Source organism: Andrographis paniculata, unplaced genomic scaffold (genome assembly GCF_009805555.1).
Source record: "Andrographis paniculata isolate CXL003 unplaced genomic scaffold, ASM980555v1 Contig33END, whole genome shotgun sequence".
In the NCBI taxonomy this organism is placed as follows: Eukaryota; Viridiplantae; Streptophyta; class Magnoliopsida; order Lamiales; family Acanthaceae; genus Andrographis; species Andrographis paniculata.
Window position 1 is genome coordinate 1,073,155 of NW_026137566.1, and position 18,487 is coordinate 1,091,641.

Here is an 18,487-nt window from a genome sequence, read left to right on the forward strand (position 1 = left end):
TTATATTATGTGATTTATTTACAAATCATTTTGAAATATTACTATTCATTATTTAATTTTTAAAAATATTATATTAAATATTTATTTATTTTTAAATATAAAAGCCATATACTTACCCGTGGTCTATTTTGGCAGAGGAAAATAAGAATATAAATGAAATCCTGATTTTTCTAGTTTATTTGAATGAATATTGAAATTTAAGATCATTCTTTCGTCAGTTCAAATCTATTTTTATTTTATTTTATTTTTTTTTCATTCAAATTTATTTTTATTTTCTTTTTTAGTAAAAAAAAATATTTTTTTTACCAAAAAAAGTATAAATTTATATTATTGTATATTTTTCTTAAAATCCGTGTCCGATTAAACGATCACACAATTGAACGACGGAGGGAGTACAATTTATTTCTCATTCTTTAATTTTATTCCGTGTTCATATTAATTCTTTTTTTTTTTTTTTTTTTTTCTGTTTCGTAATTTAATTTTTATATTGTTAAAATACATTATTTCAATCTCATAAAATTATTTTCTCCTAATCAATTAATTATTTTTCCCCACTCACAATACATCGTCCTCTCTGAATCTATTATATTTTTATATTTCTTAATTATTTTTTATTTTATTTTCCTCGACTAAATTATTCGCTTTACTAACTAGACAAATTAATTCTAATTGTATGTTGAATTCAATTTTTTTACAATTATATTTTCTATTATCATTTATCTACAATTTCATTCTACGTATCAAATGCACTTTAGCTTATTGATTTTTATTTATTTATTTATTTTTTTTTTTTTATGAGTATGTCTGGTTTGTATTTTTAATTTGACATATTTTTATGTTATTTCTGTCACAATTGAAAATACATTTTTTTATATTCTTTTCGTCTTGTAACAAAGTATCAATTTTTTTATTTTATTCCATTTCATAACAAAGTATCAATTTTTTTTTTTTTTTACTAATTGTACTATCTACTTAACATTACAAATATCCTTAGAACTTACAATATATTACACAAATGTCATTACCTTTATATCACACAATACTAATAAGGTTCTTTTAGTCATTTCTACTTTATTCCTACTACGTTCCAATATAATACTAATATTTCTAAAACTCTGTGCAAAAAACAAAGGAATACATAGTCATGGGACGGAGGGAGTATAGTTTTTGCCTCCATTCAAAAATATTTATTTTCTATTATAGTAAAATTATTTTTAATTTTTGCATAAATTACAAATATATCATTACACATATAATTAATTTATACATAAAGTATAAAAAACCAAAAATGTCAAATTTATATTACAGATTTACACTAACTAATAAAATACTATTATTCTTAATATATTAAAAAAAAAACGATTGGAGTGGAACAAAGATAATTTTAAATGTAGAGAAACATATTGATAATAGAAAAATTAAAATTTTATATTTAATTATTATATGTTTTTCGTAAGTCTAGAATATATAATATATATTTTTTATAATATTAAACGCTCAAAAATATCAATTTTTTTAGTGAAACACTTTTTATTTTTAGCTAATTTTAAAATACAAATAAGTATAATAAACTTAAAGTGAGTTATGGAGATAATTTTCCTCCAAATAAAACTTCAAAAAATAAAATGTGACACTTTTCTTTTTTTTTTTTTTCTTTTTTCTTATTATGACTTTTTTTTTAAAAAAAAAAATATTTCATCTATTTTTTATAATAAGCAAAAAGGTAAGTGAAGCAATGACAACTAACTAATATAATAGCTTCCAAAATAATAATACTAGTAATAATTAATAGAATAAATTACTTACTGAATTTTTATATTCAACTTTCCATATTGTCATATTTAAATTTCAATATCAATAATAAGGCCATTATAATAATACCACCTTCCTAAATAAGTGTAATAATAATTACAATATATTGAAAAAATATATATCTTAATCTAAAATTTTATTTACATTGATTTTGTACACAATTTAGCAGTATTTTTATATTGTAGTAATATTGAAAATTATACAATAAAATTTGGGAAATAAAAATAAAAAATAAAAATCCAAGAGTTGATATAAATTACTATACAGAGTTTTTTAAAAATATAAAAAATCTACATATAAAATTATAATTATATTTTTCCATACATTGAAATAATATCATACTTAATGTTACATGGATACTTAAATATATATGTTGGTAATTGTATTAATTGCCAATTAACCCATAATTAATTCTTATTCAATTATTTATTAGCATATATATATATATTTATGTATATATTCACACTAATTCTCAAATTTCAAAGAAAAATTAAAATAATTAAAAACAAAAAAAGCTTTGATTAATATTTACCAATGGCGAATTCTCCGACAGTGATGCTTCTTCTCGTCTTAACATTGGCGGCTAAATTAACGGCGGAACACACGCCGTCACCCGCGCCGAAGCTGACTCCATATCCGTCGGCGCTTCCTCCGAATCCGTCGTCATTAACGCCGTCACCGTCACCGTCACCGTTACCGTCACACCCGAACGCTCCGATTCCACCGCCGTCAATGACGCCGTCACCGTCACCGTCACACTCGAAGCCTCCGACTCCACCGCCGTCACACTCGAAGCCTCCGACTCCACCGCCGTCACACTCGAAGCCTCCGACTACACCGCCGTCAGTGACGCCGTCACCGTCACCGTCACACTCGACGCCTCCGGTTCCGTCGTCGCCGGTTTCGCCGCCGCCGACGTCCGCGGAGGCGCCGAAGTCTTCTCCGCCTGCTCCTCCGGCCTCTTCTCCCGTTTCTCCGTCGTTAACTCCGTCCGACGTCGAGGCGCCGTCGGTGACTCCGCCGCCGCGGAGCGCGGGGGCGGAGTTGAACGCCGTCGCCGCCGTTGGGTTCGCCGCTGCGGTTGCGATCGTCTCCGGCGCGGTGTTGGTGTAGTAGCAGATCTACGGCCTGGATTTACTCTAGCGTAGTAGATCGACGGTATGGATTTTCTGTTGTGATCATTTCTGGGCCATTGGATTCGATTACTTGCTTATGTTATGGATTCTTTTATATTTTATTTTTGAAAATATTATTATTAAGAATTATGAGTAATTATTCTTTTAGAGTTTATGTGTGTTATTATTGCCAAGGATAACACCTTTTTTTTTTTTTTTTTTTTTTTTTTCTCTTTTTCTCTTTTGATATAAAGATTACTATTTCTTTTTATTGATTTATTATATTTTTTTTTTCTTTAACAATTTATTTATTTTTTTATTTGAGTCTGTTACATAATAAAATATTTATTTCATTTTTAGTAACTGTCATTTTTTTTATCTTTATTTTTACTTACATCTCAATATAATATTAATTTTTTTAAAATTTTATAAAAAATTAATGAATAGATAAACATGGAACAGAGAGAGTATTATGTTATTATAATGTTGATTGGCATTAATTAGCACTGTGTTAATTAATTTTAGTTCGAATATTGTAATAATATACACAAATATATAATTATTATTGTTGAAATATATGTCGTATATATCACTAAAATTATTGGAACATGCTATTAGTAAATATATCACATTATACTTCTTATATTAATATAAGAAAAAATTATGTGCTATTTCATAAGATTTATGATTAGATAAATTATGTCTTGTATTTATGTGTTATATATTGAAATTGATATGATATGACATTTGTTGTCTGGACTATTGTCAATAAATATATGACATGTATACTAGTGTGTTTGTTTGGGGGTGTGGATTTTGGATTGAGATTTGAATAGTAAAAATTTTGAATTTGAATAGTTGTATGATGTGATATAAATAGGTGTTGATGTGATGTTTTGAATGTAAAATTGATTTTTAGTATAATATAAAAAATAAAAAATAGGTGTTTGATTTGATATTTTTGGGGGAAAAAAATAGAATAAATAGTGGAAATCCAAACAAATCCCTCAAACAAACACACCTCTAATACAGTGGAATGATGACAAACAATAGCATATATATTTTGTTCATTTTCTAATGTGCTATTTGATATTTACACGTATTTTTAGGTAATTAGGATTTTTGTTATAAAATGACAAATTTGTCTTTAATCTTGTATATGAAAAAGGAAATGGTGAATAAAGTAAGGATAAAAAAGTAAATTTTGTGTATAAAAATAGAAAGAGGACAATAATTATTGGACATTTCAAATAGGAAAGTAAGACGTTAATTTGTGGACAGAGGGAGTAATATTTTAATTATAGTTGGTAACTAAAAGTAGTGTGATGATATTTTTGTTCTTGTTTTTTTTGGTGTGATGCAAAATTAATGATGCAATGTAAAGTAAAGATATTTGTGAAAATAAAATAAAATTTTTACTTTGTAATTGGGTGTTTCAAAATAGAAATATGTATATTTTCTAACTGTACGGAGAAAATACTAAATATCCAAAAATGTGTTCGAAATATAGCGATTGCGGATTCCTATATTATCAAATTAAAAAAAAAGTAGCGGCGGCAGATTCTCATATTATATATATAAAATAAAAAGTTAACAATAATTTATACTATAAAAAAATTGACGAAAATTTTCAAAACATGATGTAAATTTTATATTCCTCGTCCGTCTATTAAAAAAATTAGGTATTTTTTATTTGGCACAGTAATTAAAAAAAATAAATATTTTATTGAAAAATAAATATTAAATAAAAATATTAACTAAATATTAAATTTGTTGATGTGGTCAAAATTAGGAATACCATCAATTTAACTGACAAACCAAAAAAATAAAAAAATAAAAAAATAAATATAGCGGACGAAGTATTAAGTAAATACTGTTTTATCTAAAACAATAGAAATGCATAATTTAAAAATAATTTACACCATAGTAAAAACTACTAAAAACAACATATAAAAAACAAAACACCATATCGGAAATCAAATTAAACAAGGTAATGATACAACAACGAGGCAATAATAACATCATAAATGGAAATTAAAATATTTAAAATTAAATAAAAAAGCCGTTGTGCACTGCCTCTTTCCTCTCCACCAATTAAACCGCCAGCCACTTAAAACCCGCCACGTAGGCAACCGCAATAACCGCCGCTACGTAAGGCGGCGCCGCCACCGCCGCCGCAGACTCCGCCGACGTTTTGGTGCTGTCCGTACGGCCGGAAGGGACTGCGCGGCCGACGGCGGGGGTCTCGGTGGCGGTGGGGGTGTCGGACGGCGGCGAAGTCGCTGCGGTGGTGTCGGTGCCTGTGGTGTCGGACGGCGGAGCCTCTCCGCCGGCCGTCGGAGGGGCGGCGGCGGCGCCGGCGCCGGTGGAGGAGGATGCTGCCTTTACGTTGACGGCGAGCTTCATACCGCCGGAGCAGTGGCCGGGAATGCCGCAGATGAAGTAGTGGGCGCCGGCGGTCTTGAGGGTGAGGGTGGTGGCGCCGCTGCTGTCGGAGGAGATGGAGTTTCCGGTGGCGCAATTTTTGTAGTCGTCGGCGCTCACTTCGTCCACCGTGTGCCCCGATGGATACTTGAATACTTCAAATATATACATACATATATATATATATATTAGAAATTAATACTATGTTTTTTACACAAATTTGTTCAAAATTTATTATTTGGAGTATGTGTTATTTGGAAAAAAAAATACATTTTTTTTTTTCTGTCAAAAAAATATTTCAATCAAATATTATTTTAATACTAAACATAAATCAAAATTTTTCAAACTCAAGTAAATAAATCACACTCTAAGGTTGTTAGCATGATATTTTGCTAAAAAATATATTCCATCACTTAAAAATGTGTTAAAATATTTTAGCACAAATTTTAATATAAATATATATTTTTTTATTACTTTTTATAGTTAAAAAATGTGCAATAATATAATTTTTTATTAAAAATTATGGCCAAAAAAGTAAATCGAATTTATATCGGTTGTTAAGATATTTATTTGGTCAAAACAATACCATGTTAGTTTGATCAAATCAGCAAATTATTGTATTGTATAAAACAAATTATCAATTTAGCACATTAACTTAAAATAATTAGCAAATTATATAATGTGATATACTATTATACTATTAATATTTGTTATTCTTTTTTATCAATATTTACTATAAAAAAATATTATTTTTGTAATAAAATTTTTTTTGTTTGTTTTCTTTAAATTCATTTTTTCCGTTATTAATGACATTAGGGATAAAATTTCGTTACAAATATATTATAATTTGTTGCAGTAATTTGCCAATTGGATCAATCTACTATTGTGTTGAAATCATAATATAATTTGCTGAAATTATATAACGTGCTATTCAAATATGTATTATATATTATATAAATATTGGTTATTATTTTATATATATATATAGATATTTAATAATTTGATCAAATTATTATAATGTTAATTTGACATAATCAATACATTAATAGGAACACAAATTTATATAGCTATATATATACTCCCTCCGTCCCAATATAATAGTATTGTTTATCAGTTTTGTCTGTCCAAAAATAATAATCTTATTTTCATAAATAATTATATCACCATAAAATTATTTTTACTTTTTTATTTTTATTACACAATTGTTGTTACTTTTTACACTAATACACTCACAAGAAGGAAAAAAAATCTTTTATCTATACTTTTTACCAACTATCAATAAAATATCAATACTTTTTAAATCTCGTACTCAACCAATTAAGACTATAGTTATGGGAGCGATGGAGTATATTATATGAGAGAGTCTTACCAAGGGAATCTCCGACGTTGAAGGTCTTGTCGGAAGCCCAGGTGGAGTAATCAGTAGCCATTCCCCACCCCGACGAGTCTCCCACTGTATAAACTTCTGCCAAAGCTCCTCTTCTACCAATCATCATCGCCATTGCCACTGCCAACCACATCATCATCTTCATCTTCATCATCCCCATTACTGTAAAACCCTAATTATCTTAATTAATTTTCTAGCTGTAGATATATATGTATTTGCAAATGCAAATGGAAATGAGGTTTTCTTCATCTTCTGATTCTACTTATATATATATATAGTGGAAATTAAAGTGGTGGTGTGAGTTGTTTTTTTTTTTTTTTTTTAATTTATTTAATTTAATTTAATTTAATTTTATATTAATTATTTGTTAATTAAATAATTAAAAATAGATATAAAGTTGGGTTGTTGTATATGTATATGGAGTTGAGAAGCAGGTAGAGGAGGAAAGGAGTTGAAGCTAACATGGGAGTCAGTGAGTTTGCAAAGTGGTTGAAGAACTTCCAACCAGATACTCTTTTCACTTGCTAATTTTAGATTATTATTATTATTATTATTATTATTATTATTATTATTATTAATTAATAATAATAATAATAATAATAAGTAATACCAAATGAATAATGTAAAGAAGATAAGGTGTGATGATTATTGGTAATGATGATACAAATTAAAAGCTCAAACCACTCAAAAACCAACCCACTTTTTATACAACTTTACAACCAATATTAGTATTAATATTCTATCCAATATATTGTTGTCTAGAATTATATTTACATAGTCCATCCGTCCCAAAAAAAGTATTCATTTGCTTTTTATACGTAGTTTTAAAAATATTAATATTATATTAGAATATAGTAGGAATAAAATAGAAATGACTAAAATAACCTTGTTAGTATGTATGGTACAAAGGTAATGACATTTGTGTAATATATTGTAAGTTGTAAGGATATTTGTAATGTTAGGTAAATAGTACAGTTATTAAAAAAGAAAATGGATACTTTGTTATAGAACGGACTAAAATGAAAAAATAGATACTTTGTTATAGGATGGAGGGAGTATAATATATTGAATTAAAAGTATGTATTAAATATTATATTTGTTCGTTAGAAAGGTATTTATTCTTTTATTTTGGGTCATTCAAATATAAAGTATTTCATCCTATATATAATTGTATGTTCGTGAATTTTAATAAAATATGTAATAGTTGCTATTTTTTTATAGTAAAAAATTTATAAAAATATAATAATTTTTTACTTAAAAACAAAATCAGAATATTTTTTTATTTTTAATTCAAAACAAAATTAACATAAATTTGAATAATGAAATGAGTACTTTATTTTATTTTTTTTTAGTATGTATAAATCTCACTAAATATTATATATATCTTCAAATATATAATTATTTACATTAATACAATTTTATTAAGTTACACATCAAGGGCAATATAGTTTGTATATAATAAAAAAATAACATCAATTATTATTAAAATATATTCTCTGTAAAATTAGAACACTTGAGTCTAAAATGAGGATTAAAAAATTGAATATTTTATTGTAAAAGTAATAAAAAAAAATAGGTAAGAGTATTTTTAAAAAATTAGTTAGTACTTAAAGAAAATAAAAGAGGAAGAATATAATAAAAGTAATAAAATTTGTTGTAAATAAGTGCGAAATTGAGAATAATAGGTAATTTTTGATTTGTTGATTTTGTTAAAATTAATAATAAAATAAATTTAATAAACATACTCAAAATAAAAGTAATGCTCCATCCGTTCCGAAACTATAGTCTGGGTTGTGTTTGACACAAAATTTAAGAAATATTGATATTATATTAGTAGTGGGTAAAAAATACGGGTAAAAGATTTTTTTGCCCTTGTAAGTGTATTAGTGTAAAAAGTAGTGTCAATTGTGTAATAATAATGAAAAAGTAAATGTAGTTTTATAGTAATACGGTTATTTATGAAAATGAGACTATTGTTTTGGGACGGACAAAAATGGTAAACAAGACTATTGTTTTGGGACGGACAAAAATGGTAAACAAGACTATTGTTTTGGAACGGACAAAAATGGTAACAAGACTATTGTATTGGGACGGAGGGAGTAATTAATTTGATTGACAGAATAAGTATTATTTATAAAGTTTCTTGTCAAAATTAAACACATTTCGAACGGCCGGAGAAGAAGTATAATACTCCCTCCGTCCCAAAATTATACTCTGGGTTGTGTTTGGCACGAGATTTAAAGAATATTGATATTATATTGATAGTGAATAAAAAGTACGGGTAAAAGATTTTTTTGCCTTTGTGAGTGTATTAGTGTAAAAAGTAGTGACAATTGTGTAATAATAATAAAAAAGTAAGGGTAGTTTTATAGTGATATAGTTATTTATGGAAATGAGACTATTGTTTTGAGACGGACAAAAATGGTAAATAAGACTATTGTATTGGGACGGAGCGAGAAGTATTCTTTTTTTAAAGAAACTATTTTTATGAGAATAAATAAATAAATAAATAAATAAAATCATAATGTAATCCAGTATATTTATATTTCCACTGATACACAATCCCTGGGAAAAAAAAATAAAAAAAATGAGTATTTTATATAATAATTTAATTAGAGAGTATATTTTATGTAATATTTTAAATAAATGATAAATATTTACTAATAATTTTTTTGTAGAAAAAAAAATTAATTAATGGATATTAAAAGAATATAATTGAAAATAAAAGGAAACAAAATTTTGGTATGCATCATTGTTGTTTGTTGAGAGAAGTTGATGAGTAGTTTTCAAATCAATGTTTCAAGTATGCATAAATAATTATAATTGTCCCTATTTATTTATTTATGTATGTATGATGATTATTATTACCTCCGTCCCACATACCATGTCCACGTTGCCGTTTCTGTCCGTCTCATATATCATGTCACTTTCTTTTTTTGAAAAATAATTACGCACTTTAATCTTATTTTAAAATTTTTAATTTTTTTTAATTTTAATTAAACTAATTAGTTATCTTAATCTTAATTTATAATTATTTATATTATAGGATAATTATTTTCATTAATATATTATTAATTATCTACTAATTATATATCTTCTAAAATATCGTGTCTACAGTGTAGCAGACACGATATTTGGGACGAATGAAGTATTATTTATTATTTATTTCTCACCTAAAATAAAATAAAAAACAATAAAGAGAGCCCAAAGCATTAGGACACCAAATCCTAACAAAATGACACCTACCCAAAAAGGGATGTTGGAGTGGAGGCTTTTTATATACACTCTTTTTTTTAAGTATTTAAAAAAAAAAGGTAATAACATAAAATATTCAAGTCTACCCCTTTGTCAAAAGAAAATCTTTTATTTATTTTGACTTTATATTTATATTTTATATTTAAATAATTTTTATGTAATTTTTACATTTCTTTATATAAAATAAAAAAATAAAAAATAAAAAACCAATGCTATGCTCTCTTTGGATTTTTTTTTTTCTCAAGTTTTTTTATATACTCACCAAAATTCTCTATATAAAAAAATATTATTCTTTTTTATTAATATACACCAAATAAAATATTTAAATATAAATACAAACTAAACCTACCATAAATAAAGGACACCGCTAATTTGGCAATTATGTTGCCTATGTCTGGGCCGGGCCGGGCCGGGCTCGACCAATATAAATTACTCTTTCCGTCTTACATATTTTGGATTTATTGCGGTAGATACGAGAATTTAGGTAAAATATAATTAATAAATAATTAAGAATTGTATTAGTAAAAATAATTATTATTTAGTAAAAATAGTTATAAATTAAGATTAAGATAAGTAAATAGTTTAATTAAAATTAAGAAAATTTTAAATGTGATTAAAGTGTATAATTATATTTTCAAAAATACAAAGAACAAATTATATGGGACGGACGAAAATAAAAAATATTAACAAATTATGTGATGGAGGAAGTAAATTTTAGTCCAGCCCATGAGTTGTTACAGTAGCCAACCGGGCTCCGGCCCGAGCCCTCAATAAACATTTTAAATAATTACTCCCTTCGTCCCACATAATTTGTCCTTATTTTCTATTTTTGTCCGTCCCACACTTAACTTGTCCTTTTTATTTTAGGAAATATAATTATGCACTTTAATCATATTTTAAATTTTAAATTTTATAATTTTCTCAATTTTAATTAAATTATTTGTTTATATTAGTCTTAATATATAATTATTTTTACTAATATGTTTCTTAATTACCTACTAATTATATTTTACCTAAGTATCTACGTTAAAATACCCAAAATATCTGGGACAGATGAACTATTTGTCAACATATACACAAAATTTATATCATTCCATCATCTAAAAACTATAATTTTATTTTAATTTTGTGAAAAAAAAAAAATAATAATAATTTGTTTTGTACTTTTTAATATAAAAATAATAATAACAATTATTACATATTTTTATTAAAGTCAGTGTCTAAATATTAAATTTAAATGAAAATAGAGTATTATATATATATTTAAAAATATTTACTAAAAGAAAGTAGTGCAATAAATCTCGGGCCAGACCGATTTTTTCTGTGGGCCGACACAGCCCAATTATGATACTAGGCCGGGCTAAACACAACCCGATTTTTACAAATATGATCCAAAATTCTTTTTTTACTCTAATTTTAAGTTAAAATTCAGGTTTTTTTTTTTTGAAAAAAAAAATAAAAAAATAGTACTGAAATCTAGTGTCTGTTTTTTTTTTATTTATTTAAAAAAACAAAAAACACGTATTAATTGACTTTATAAAAAATAATAATAAAAAAAGAAAACCATCAGTACTTTGTTAGTTGGAGCACAAAAAAGGTTTAGGCCCATGTTACTGTTGCAGGCCCACATAAATTAGACTTTGTATGATATAATTTACATTTTAAAAATATATAAATTTTTTAGTAAAATACTTTTTTTTATTCTTTTTAAATTAGAAATATTCTAATAATCCCAAAAATCTGATTTGGTGGTATATATGTTTTACATTCAATTAATCTTTTTTATTCAAAATTTTGAATTCCATGGTACAATAAATATATATGTCATATACTACTCCATCCATTATAGTAATTTTGTTATAATTATTGAGTTTATTCACTTGTGTTTTTAATTGTAAGTATTTTTTATTTTAGGTATGAGAATTTATATAATTTTATTTATATTTTTATTATATATAAAATATCGATATTATTTATTAATAATATTTTTATATAAGAAATATAATATTTATTTTTTAAAAAATTACTTCGTCTAGAAAGTATAAATATTTTTATTTTGGATAGTCCAATCACAAAGTAACTATTTAATTAAATACATTACTTTTTTTTTTTTCACAAATACCCTTATTTTACATCACATCATCGTTACTTTTACACACACAAAAATAATGACAAAAATATCATTACACTATTTTTAACTATCCACTATAATTAAAACTATTATTTTTTAAACATCGCACCAAAAATAAATGTTTACTTGTGGACGAGTATTATACTAAATACTTGTTCTTTTAATTTTCAATGATGTGTTTACTTGTAAGATTTTACCTCTGTTATACTATTACAATTTTATTTTTCTTCCAAAAATATCAAATCAAACATTCAATCTTTATTTATTTTATTATACTAAAATCTAATTTTTACATTCAAAATATCACATCAATACATATTTATATCACATCAAACAATTATTTCAATTTAAAAATTTACTATTTAAAATAAAAAATCAAAATCAAAACCTCACGAATAAATACACCACAAACTTTTCTACTCCTTCTGTCCCTTAACAATCTATTCATTTTTTTTATTTTTTTTCCTTTCATAACAACAAAGCATTCAATTTTTTTTTTTTTTTTTAGTAATTGTACTATCTACCTAACATTACAAATACCCTTTCAATTTACAATATAGTATTACACAAATGTCATTACATTTATATCATGTAATACTAATAGAGCTAATTTAGTATTTTTACTTTTATTTTAATATAATATTAATATTTTTAAAATTTAGTGTAAAAAGCAAATTAATATATAGATAAAGAACGAAAAGAATATAATTTTAAATTAAAAAGTCTTTGTGTGGGGACAAAAGTAAACAAACACATTAAAATAATATTTCTATTTGTGGCTGCTAATTGTGTGCGTCACTGTCTTTACTTTCCCTAAAAGGAAACAGTACTGCTGCTGTTACCACTATATGGCACATCTTAACTTCATTGAGTTAAATAATCAGAGTTGTTAACTTTGTGTTTTTTTATTCTAAATGTGAAAATTGGTATCGTTAATAGGAGTATAAAAATAATATTTAGTATTCATTTTTGTCCCAATTTAAAATATTATTTTATTATTTTTACATATCTAACTTAAAAGTTTTTTTTTTTTAATTTATAAAAAATAATCATACACTAATACTAAAATATTATACTCCCTTTGTCCCATAACAAAGTGTCTATTTTTTCATTTTAGTCCGTTCCATAACAAAATATCTATTTTCTTTTTTCAGTAACTGTACTATCTACCTAACATTACAAATACCCTTACAACTTACAATATATTACACAAATGTCATTACCTTTATATCACACATACTAATAAGGTTATTTTAGTCATTTCTACTTTATTTATACTATATCCCAATATAATACTAATATTTCTAAAACTACGTGCAAAAAACAAATGGATACTTATTTCTGGGACGGAGGGAGTAATTTTATTTAAATTATAAACACTGTACTACAAAATCTCAAATGGCTCATTTGATTTGGGACAGAAAAAGTATTAGATTTTTAAATTTTTTTTATGAATGTATAAAATACATATTATGTTAATATATATATTGTATATTTTAATGCTCCCTCTTTCCATCGAAAAGGATCATTTGAAATTTTGTAATATCTAATAAAATAATAACATTTTATTGATTATTAGAAGTGTATAAAAAAAATTGACATTTTTTACTTTTTGATTTTTTGTATAAAATAATTGTATGTATATAATAATGATCTATTTGCAATTTAAGTAAATATCAAATAATATTTGATATTAATATGTAATTACTTTTTATAAACTAGAAAAAAAAAAAAAAAAACTTTTGAATGAAACAAATCAAAATAATAAAAATAATACTTTGAATATAAACGAAATTAATATTATTGATGAAAAAGGTTTCATTAATAAATAATAACATCATAATGGATCATATGATGATTAAATTTAAAGCTATATATATTAAAGATTTAACGTTATTGATTAAAAATAATTTTTCCAATAAATATATATGTTAAAATTTTTTATATAAATATATTAATTTTTTTATTTTATATTTTTTCAAATTTCTGAAAAAATTTATCTAAAAGGAGCTTACTATATTTTATAAATTTAGTCAATATTATATTATTTCTGTCCAAATTAATTTGTTAAAACTTTGAAAACATTTATTTAAAAATATTTAGCTGAGACACGAAATTTAAATTTTATGTAATTAATAAATAATTAAAAAGTATATTAGCAAAATAATTATGATATAATAAAATAATTATAAATTATGAATTAAGATTAAGATGATTAAATGATTTAATTAAAATAAAAAAATTATAAATTATGAATTTTAAAATATGATTAAAGTGTATAATTACGTGAGACGGATAAAATGATGAAAAATAATCATACTTGTCTACGTGTTTTTTTTTTTTGTTTTTTTTTTTTTAATGTTTTTCTCTTAAAAAAATGAAATATTAATAAAAATAAAAAGGGAATGATAAGATATATATTGAATGTAGAATCTGTCTGAGTACACTGCATTCATTATATTATTATTATTACTATTATTATTATTCATTGTCTTTATTACCCCTCAAACAAACAACTCAATTTATTTTATATTGATATTATTTGTCATTTTCTTTTGTCTAGAAGATATTTTATAGTATTATGTGTAATTTCAATAAATTCGATTCTCCATATATAATATTATAATAGTTATTTGTTTTGAGGGCATAAAGGTCATTTCATGAATCTGGTTGGTGTGGGAAAAGTAGCGTAGCCGTAAAGACAAAGCAAATGGGAGTTCAAGGCACGGGACTTCGAAACGTATCGGAGTCCAGACTCTAGTGCACATCTTAGTCGCTCTGGATATTTTATGTTTTTAGTAAGAATAATTATTACATAATAAAAATAATTATAAATTCAAATTCAAATAATTTAGTAGTATAATTAAAATTAAAAAAATTTATAAATTATTTTTTTAAAATAAAATTAAAATTTATAAATTTTTTTTTTAAAAGTGATTATATAAATAGAACGGACGAAAATAAAAAAAATAAAAAAAGAAATGATTATTAAGGTGTGTTTCTCAACATATAAAATATCTGATATTTTATTAAAAAAAATCAAATTTAAAATTGTCAATAAAAAGAAGAAAAATCACATATATTTTCTTACGAATTATGTGTGGCATATATTGATTAGATATTAATTTGAATTTATTGTCTCACTGTTATGAATCTATCTTCACATTAATAAGTTATTATTTACAGGACTAAATGCATTATTAATTAATTTTATAAATAAAAAATCCGAAATTACTATTTTTAGAATATATTTTGAATAAATATTCAATCAAATATAATATTTTAGATAAAACAAATCACTCTAAAAAAAATTATACTCCCTCTCATTTACTGTTGGCGCGATATTTAATAAATAATAGTATTTTAATTATAATGAATAATTAAAAATAATGTAATGATATTTTTGTATTTATTTTTTTTTCTTTTTTATAAAAATAATGATGTGAAATAAAGTAAAAGTATTTATGAAAAAAATAGAATATTTAATGAAATGTTAACGGAGGTAGTATGACATATGAGACTTTGTTCAGGCATTTTATTTTTGAAAAACTGGTATTATCTTTGTTAAAAAATATATTAAATCAAATACATCTTCTCAAATAAAATATCATATTAAATCCCAATATTTTTATTATTTTAAAATTTCAAAACAACTAGAAGTTCATTTTTTTCTAGGGCTTGTAAATATATTTTTATCTAAAAGTACCTAAAATAAATACTAATTTTAATTTAAAATACAAACTAAATATACTTTAAAATAATACAATAATATTTTAATATAACATAAAGTAAGTAAAAAATAACAATAAAGATAACATGAAATAGTTGATACTCATAATTTATAAAGTAAGAGAATAAATTTTAAAAATAATAACAAAATAATTATGATTATGCATAGAAAGAAAAATAATAAAATCATAAAAATAATTAACATTCATATATTTAAAAGACAAATAAAAAATAATTAAAAAAAACACAGTTTCACGGATGAGTACTATAAAACTCTTATAATATAAGGAATTTAAAATACAAAAATATCTGGGAAGAGGCGTTAGCTATTAAAAATTAAAATAAAAATCCAAATATGGACAGCTAAAATCATAAATGAAATATAATAATAACAATAATAATAATAATTAAATACTTAATAAATCTGCAGAAAATACATCAGTACGGCGGCGGCTGGCGAGCCGTCGGCGCCCAAATAACATCCGACGGCTGATAGCTGTAAATCGGAGCGCCGCCGCTGTCGCCGCCGCGCGGAGATTCCCGGTGGTGGTCGCGCGCCGCCTCCGGCTCCTCCTCCTGCTCCGCCGGCTGCAGCCGTACAAACAACGGACTGTCGAACGTGGCGGCGATTAGGTAAATGGTCCCGGCGGATATCAGCGGGCCGACCACCAGGCCGCCGACGACCTGCCCCTGCGGCCCCGCCAGGAACAGTGTGAACGCGCCGTTGCCGGCCGGCAAGCCGCCGGCCGGAACGACGGTGGCGGAGATCGAGAGGATGTCGAACCGGCCGTGGAAGGCGACGGTGGCGCCGGGCGTCGCCGAAGGCTGCTTCAGGGCGACGTTCGCGACGGCGCCGTGGCCGCTGAGAACGCAGAGGCCGACGTTCCGCCGCCGGCAGAATTTCGCGGTGGATTCGACGACGTCGACGCCGGCGGGGAGCTCGAGGATGTATGGACCCATGGATGGCTCCGGCTCGCGCGCGGCCGTCGCCGGCGACGGTGACGGCGGCTTCGGCTTGTTTTTTGAGCCCGGCGGGCGGCCGCGGGGGCGGCGCACCACCTCGATGGTGGCGCCGTCGTTGGTGGTTAGAAGCGGTGGCGGAGGGAAGGAACCCTCGCTAGGGTTCCGGCGGGTGGAGTCGTGGCTGTCGGTCTCGTCGGAGGTGGAGGAGCGGCGGAGGTGCGGCGGCGGAGAGTGGAGGGGGAATTGGTTGGAGAAGATCCCTCCGCCACCGGCCCCGCCGTTGGAGTGGTGGTGGTGGAGGTGGTGGTGATCTTCCGGCCGCTCCCTTTTCATTCTTGAATTTTATTTTTTTTTAAAAAAAAAATTTGGGGCTTTGAATTGTGTGAATATAATTTAGGGCTTTTAGGAGAGATAGAGAGAGTATAGATATATAATATAATAATATATATAGATATTTTTAATAATATAAATATAAAATAAAAAAGTGGTCAAATATTACCCAAGTTGAAGTTTGTAGCCAATCAATATTGTGTTGACCATAGTGGAAGACTTTTATTTTAATTGTTATTTTAGGAAATATTTTTAAAATATATTTTTAATATTTAAGATTATATATACACATAATATTATTCCTTTATAATATCAAATATTGTGTGTAAAATTTTATTTATTCTTTTTTTTTTTATAAGATTATAAAAATAGAAGTATAAGTATAAATAAATGAGTATTCATTCTTTAAATAAGATGAAATGTTACAATTACAGATATAATTTGCATATTTGTAATGTTTGAAAATTGAATTTGGAGAAAAAGAAAATAATAATGAATTTAAAAAATTGTTTAATATAATATTAATATATATTAGTATAATACTTTTAAATGTAGAATTACTTTATAATGTAATATATAGACATTTAAAAAACTCGTGGTAGTTTTAATTAATAAAATATTAGCATATAGTAATAAATAATGTAATATCATATTAATATGTATTATTTTAAAATTGTGAAAATTTTATTTTATTTAATTTAATAATCAGGATATGCACCACTCTTCATTTTCCAACGAACATACCAAAAGTGAATAGTGTATACATATGTTTTAGTTTGAATGATTTTTTTGTACATGATTAAGTGTGTTGGTAATTTAAAAATAATACTATGTTTTTGTCATGCAAACTACTGTTTACTTGATCGAGTATAAATTTTAATAAAAATAAGTAATAATTGTTATTTTTTTATAATAAAAAAGTGTAAAAGTGTAAAAGTGTAATGATTTTTTACTTAAAAAAAAAACGATAATATTTTTCGATGACAATCTAAAAAAAAGTGAATATAAATTTGAATGACGACGGGGAGAGAGTAATATTTATATTGAATTTAAAAATAATGAAAATATGTATATATATATATTATTTAGAATATTAATTAAGAATATATTAATTTTTTTAGGGTGTATTTGTTTGCGGGATTGGATTGGATTTACACTATACATCCAATTTTTTTCCCCAAAAACATCAAATCAAACACCTATTTTTTATTTTTTATATTATACTAAAAATCAATTTTACATTTCAAAACGTCAAATCAACACCTATTTATATCACATCATACAACTATTCAAATTCAAAATTTTTACTATTCTAATCCCAATTCAAAATCCAAACCCCCA

General features: G+C 25.8%; 3 protein-coding genes across 3 annotated transcripts; 1 reads left to right on the plus strand and 2 right to left on the minus strand.

Moving 5' to 3' along the window:
• The first annotated feature begins 2,304 nt into the window (after positions 1–2,304).
• Positions 2,305–3,009, plus strand: LOC127248319 (vegetative cell wall protein gp1-like). The gene has a single exon (XM_051270598.1). The coding sequence runs from the start codon at positions 2,347–2,349 to the stop codon at positions 2,923–2,925; it is 579 nt and encodes a 192-aa protein (XP_051126555.1). The 5' UTR covers positions 2,305–2,346; the 3' UTR covers positions 2,926–3,009.
• Positions 3,010–4,894: 1,885 nt separating this feature from the next.
• LOC127248317 (blue copper protein-like) lies at positions 4,895–6,992 on the minus strand. Its single transcript, XM_051270597.1, has 2 exons — positions 6,721–6,992; positions 4,895–5,506 (listed from the first exon to the last, which is right to left on the minus strand). Exons 1-2 carry the CDS (start codon positions 6,896–6,898, stop codon positions 5,022–5,024), a joined length of 663 nt encoding a protein of 220 aa, XP_051126554.1. The 5' UTR covers positions 6,899–6,992; the 3' UTR covers positions 4,895–5,021.
• A 9,113-nt stretch (positions 6,993–16,105) lies between these two features.
• Positions 16,106–17,277, minus strand: LOC127248315 (AT-hook motif nuclear-localized protein 17-like). Its single transcript, XM_051270595.1, has one exon. It carries the CDS (start codon positions 17,147–17,149, stop codon positions 16,292–16,294), a length of 858 nt encoding a protein of 285 aa, XP_051126552.1. The 5' UTR covers positions 17,150–17,277; the 3' UTR covers positions 16,106–16,291.
• Between the last annotated feature and the right edge of the window lie 1,210 nt (positions 17,278–18,487).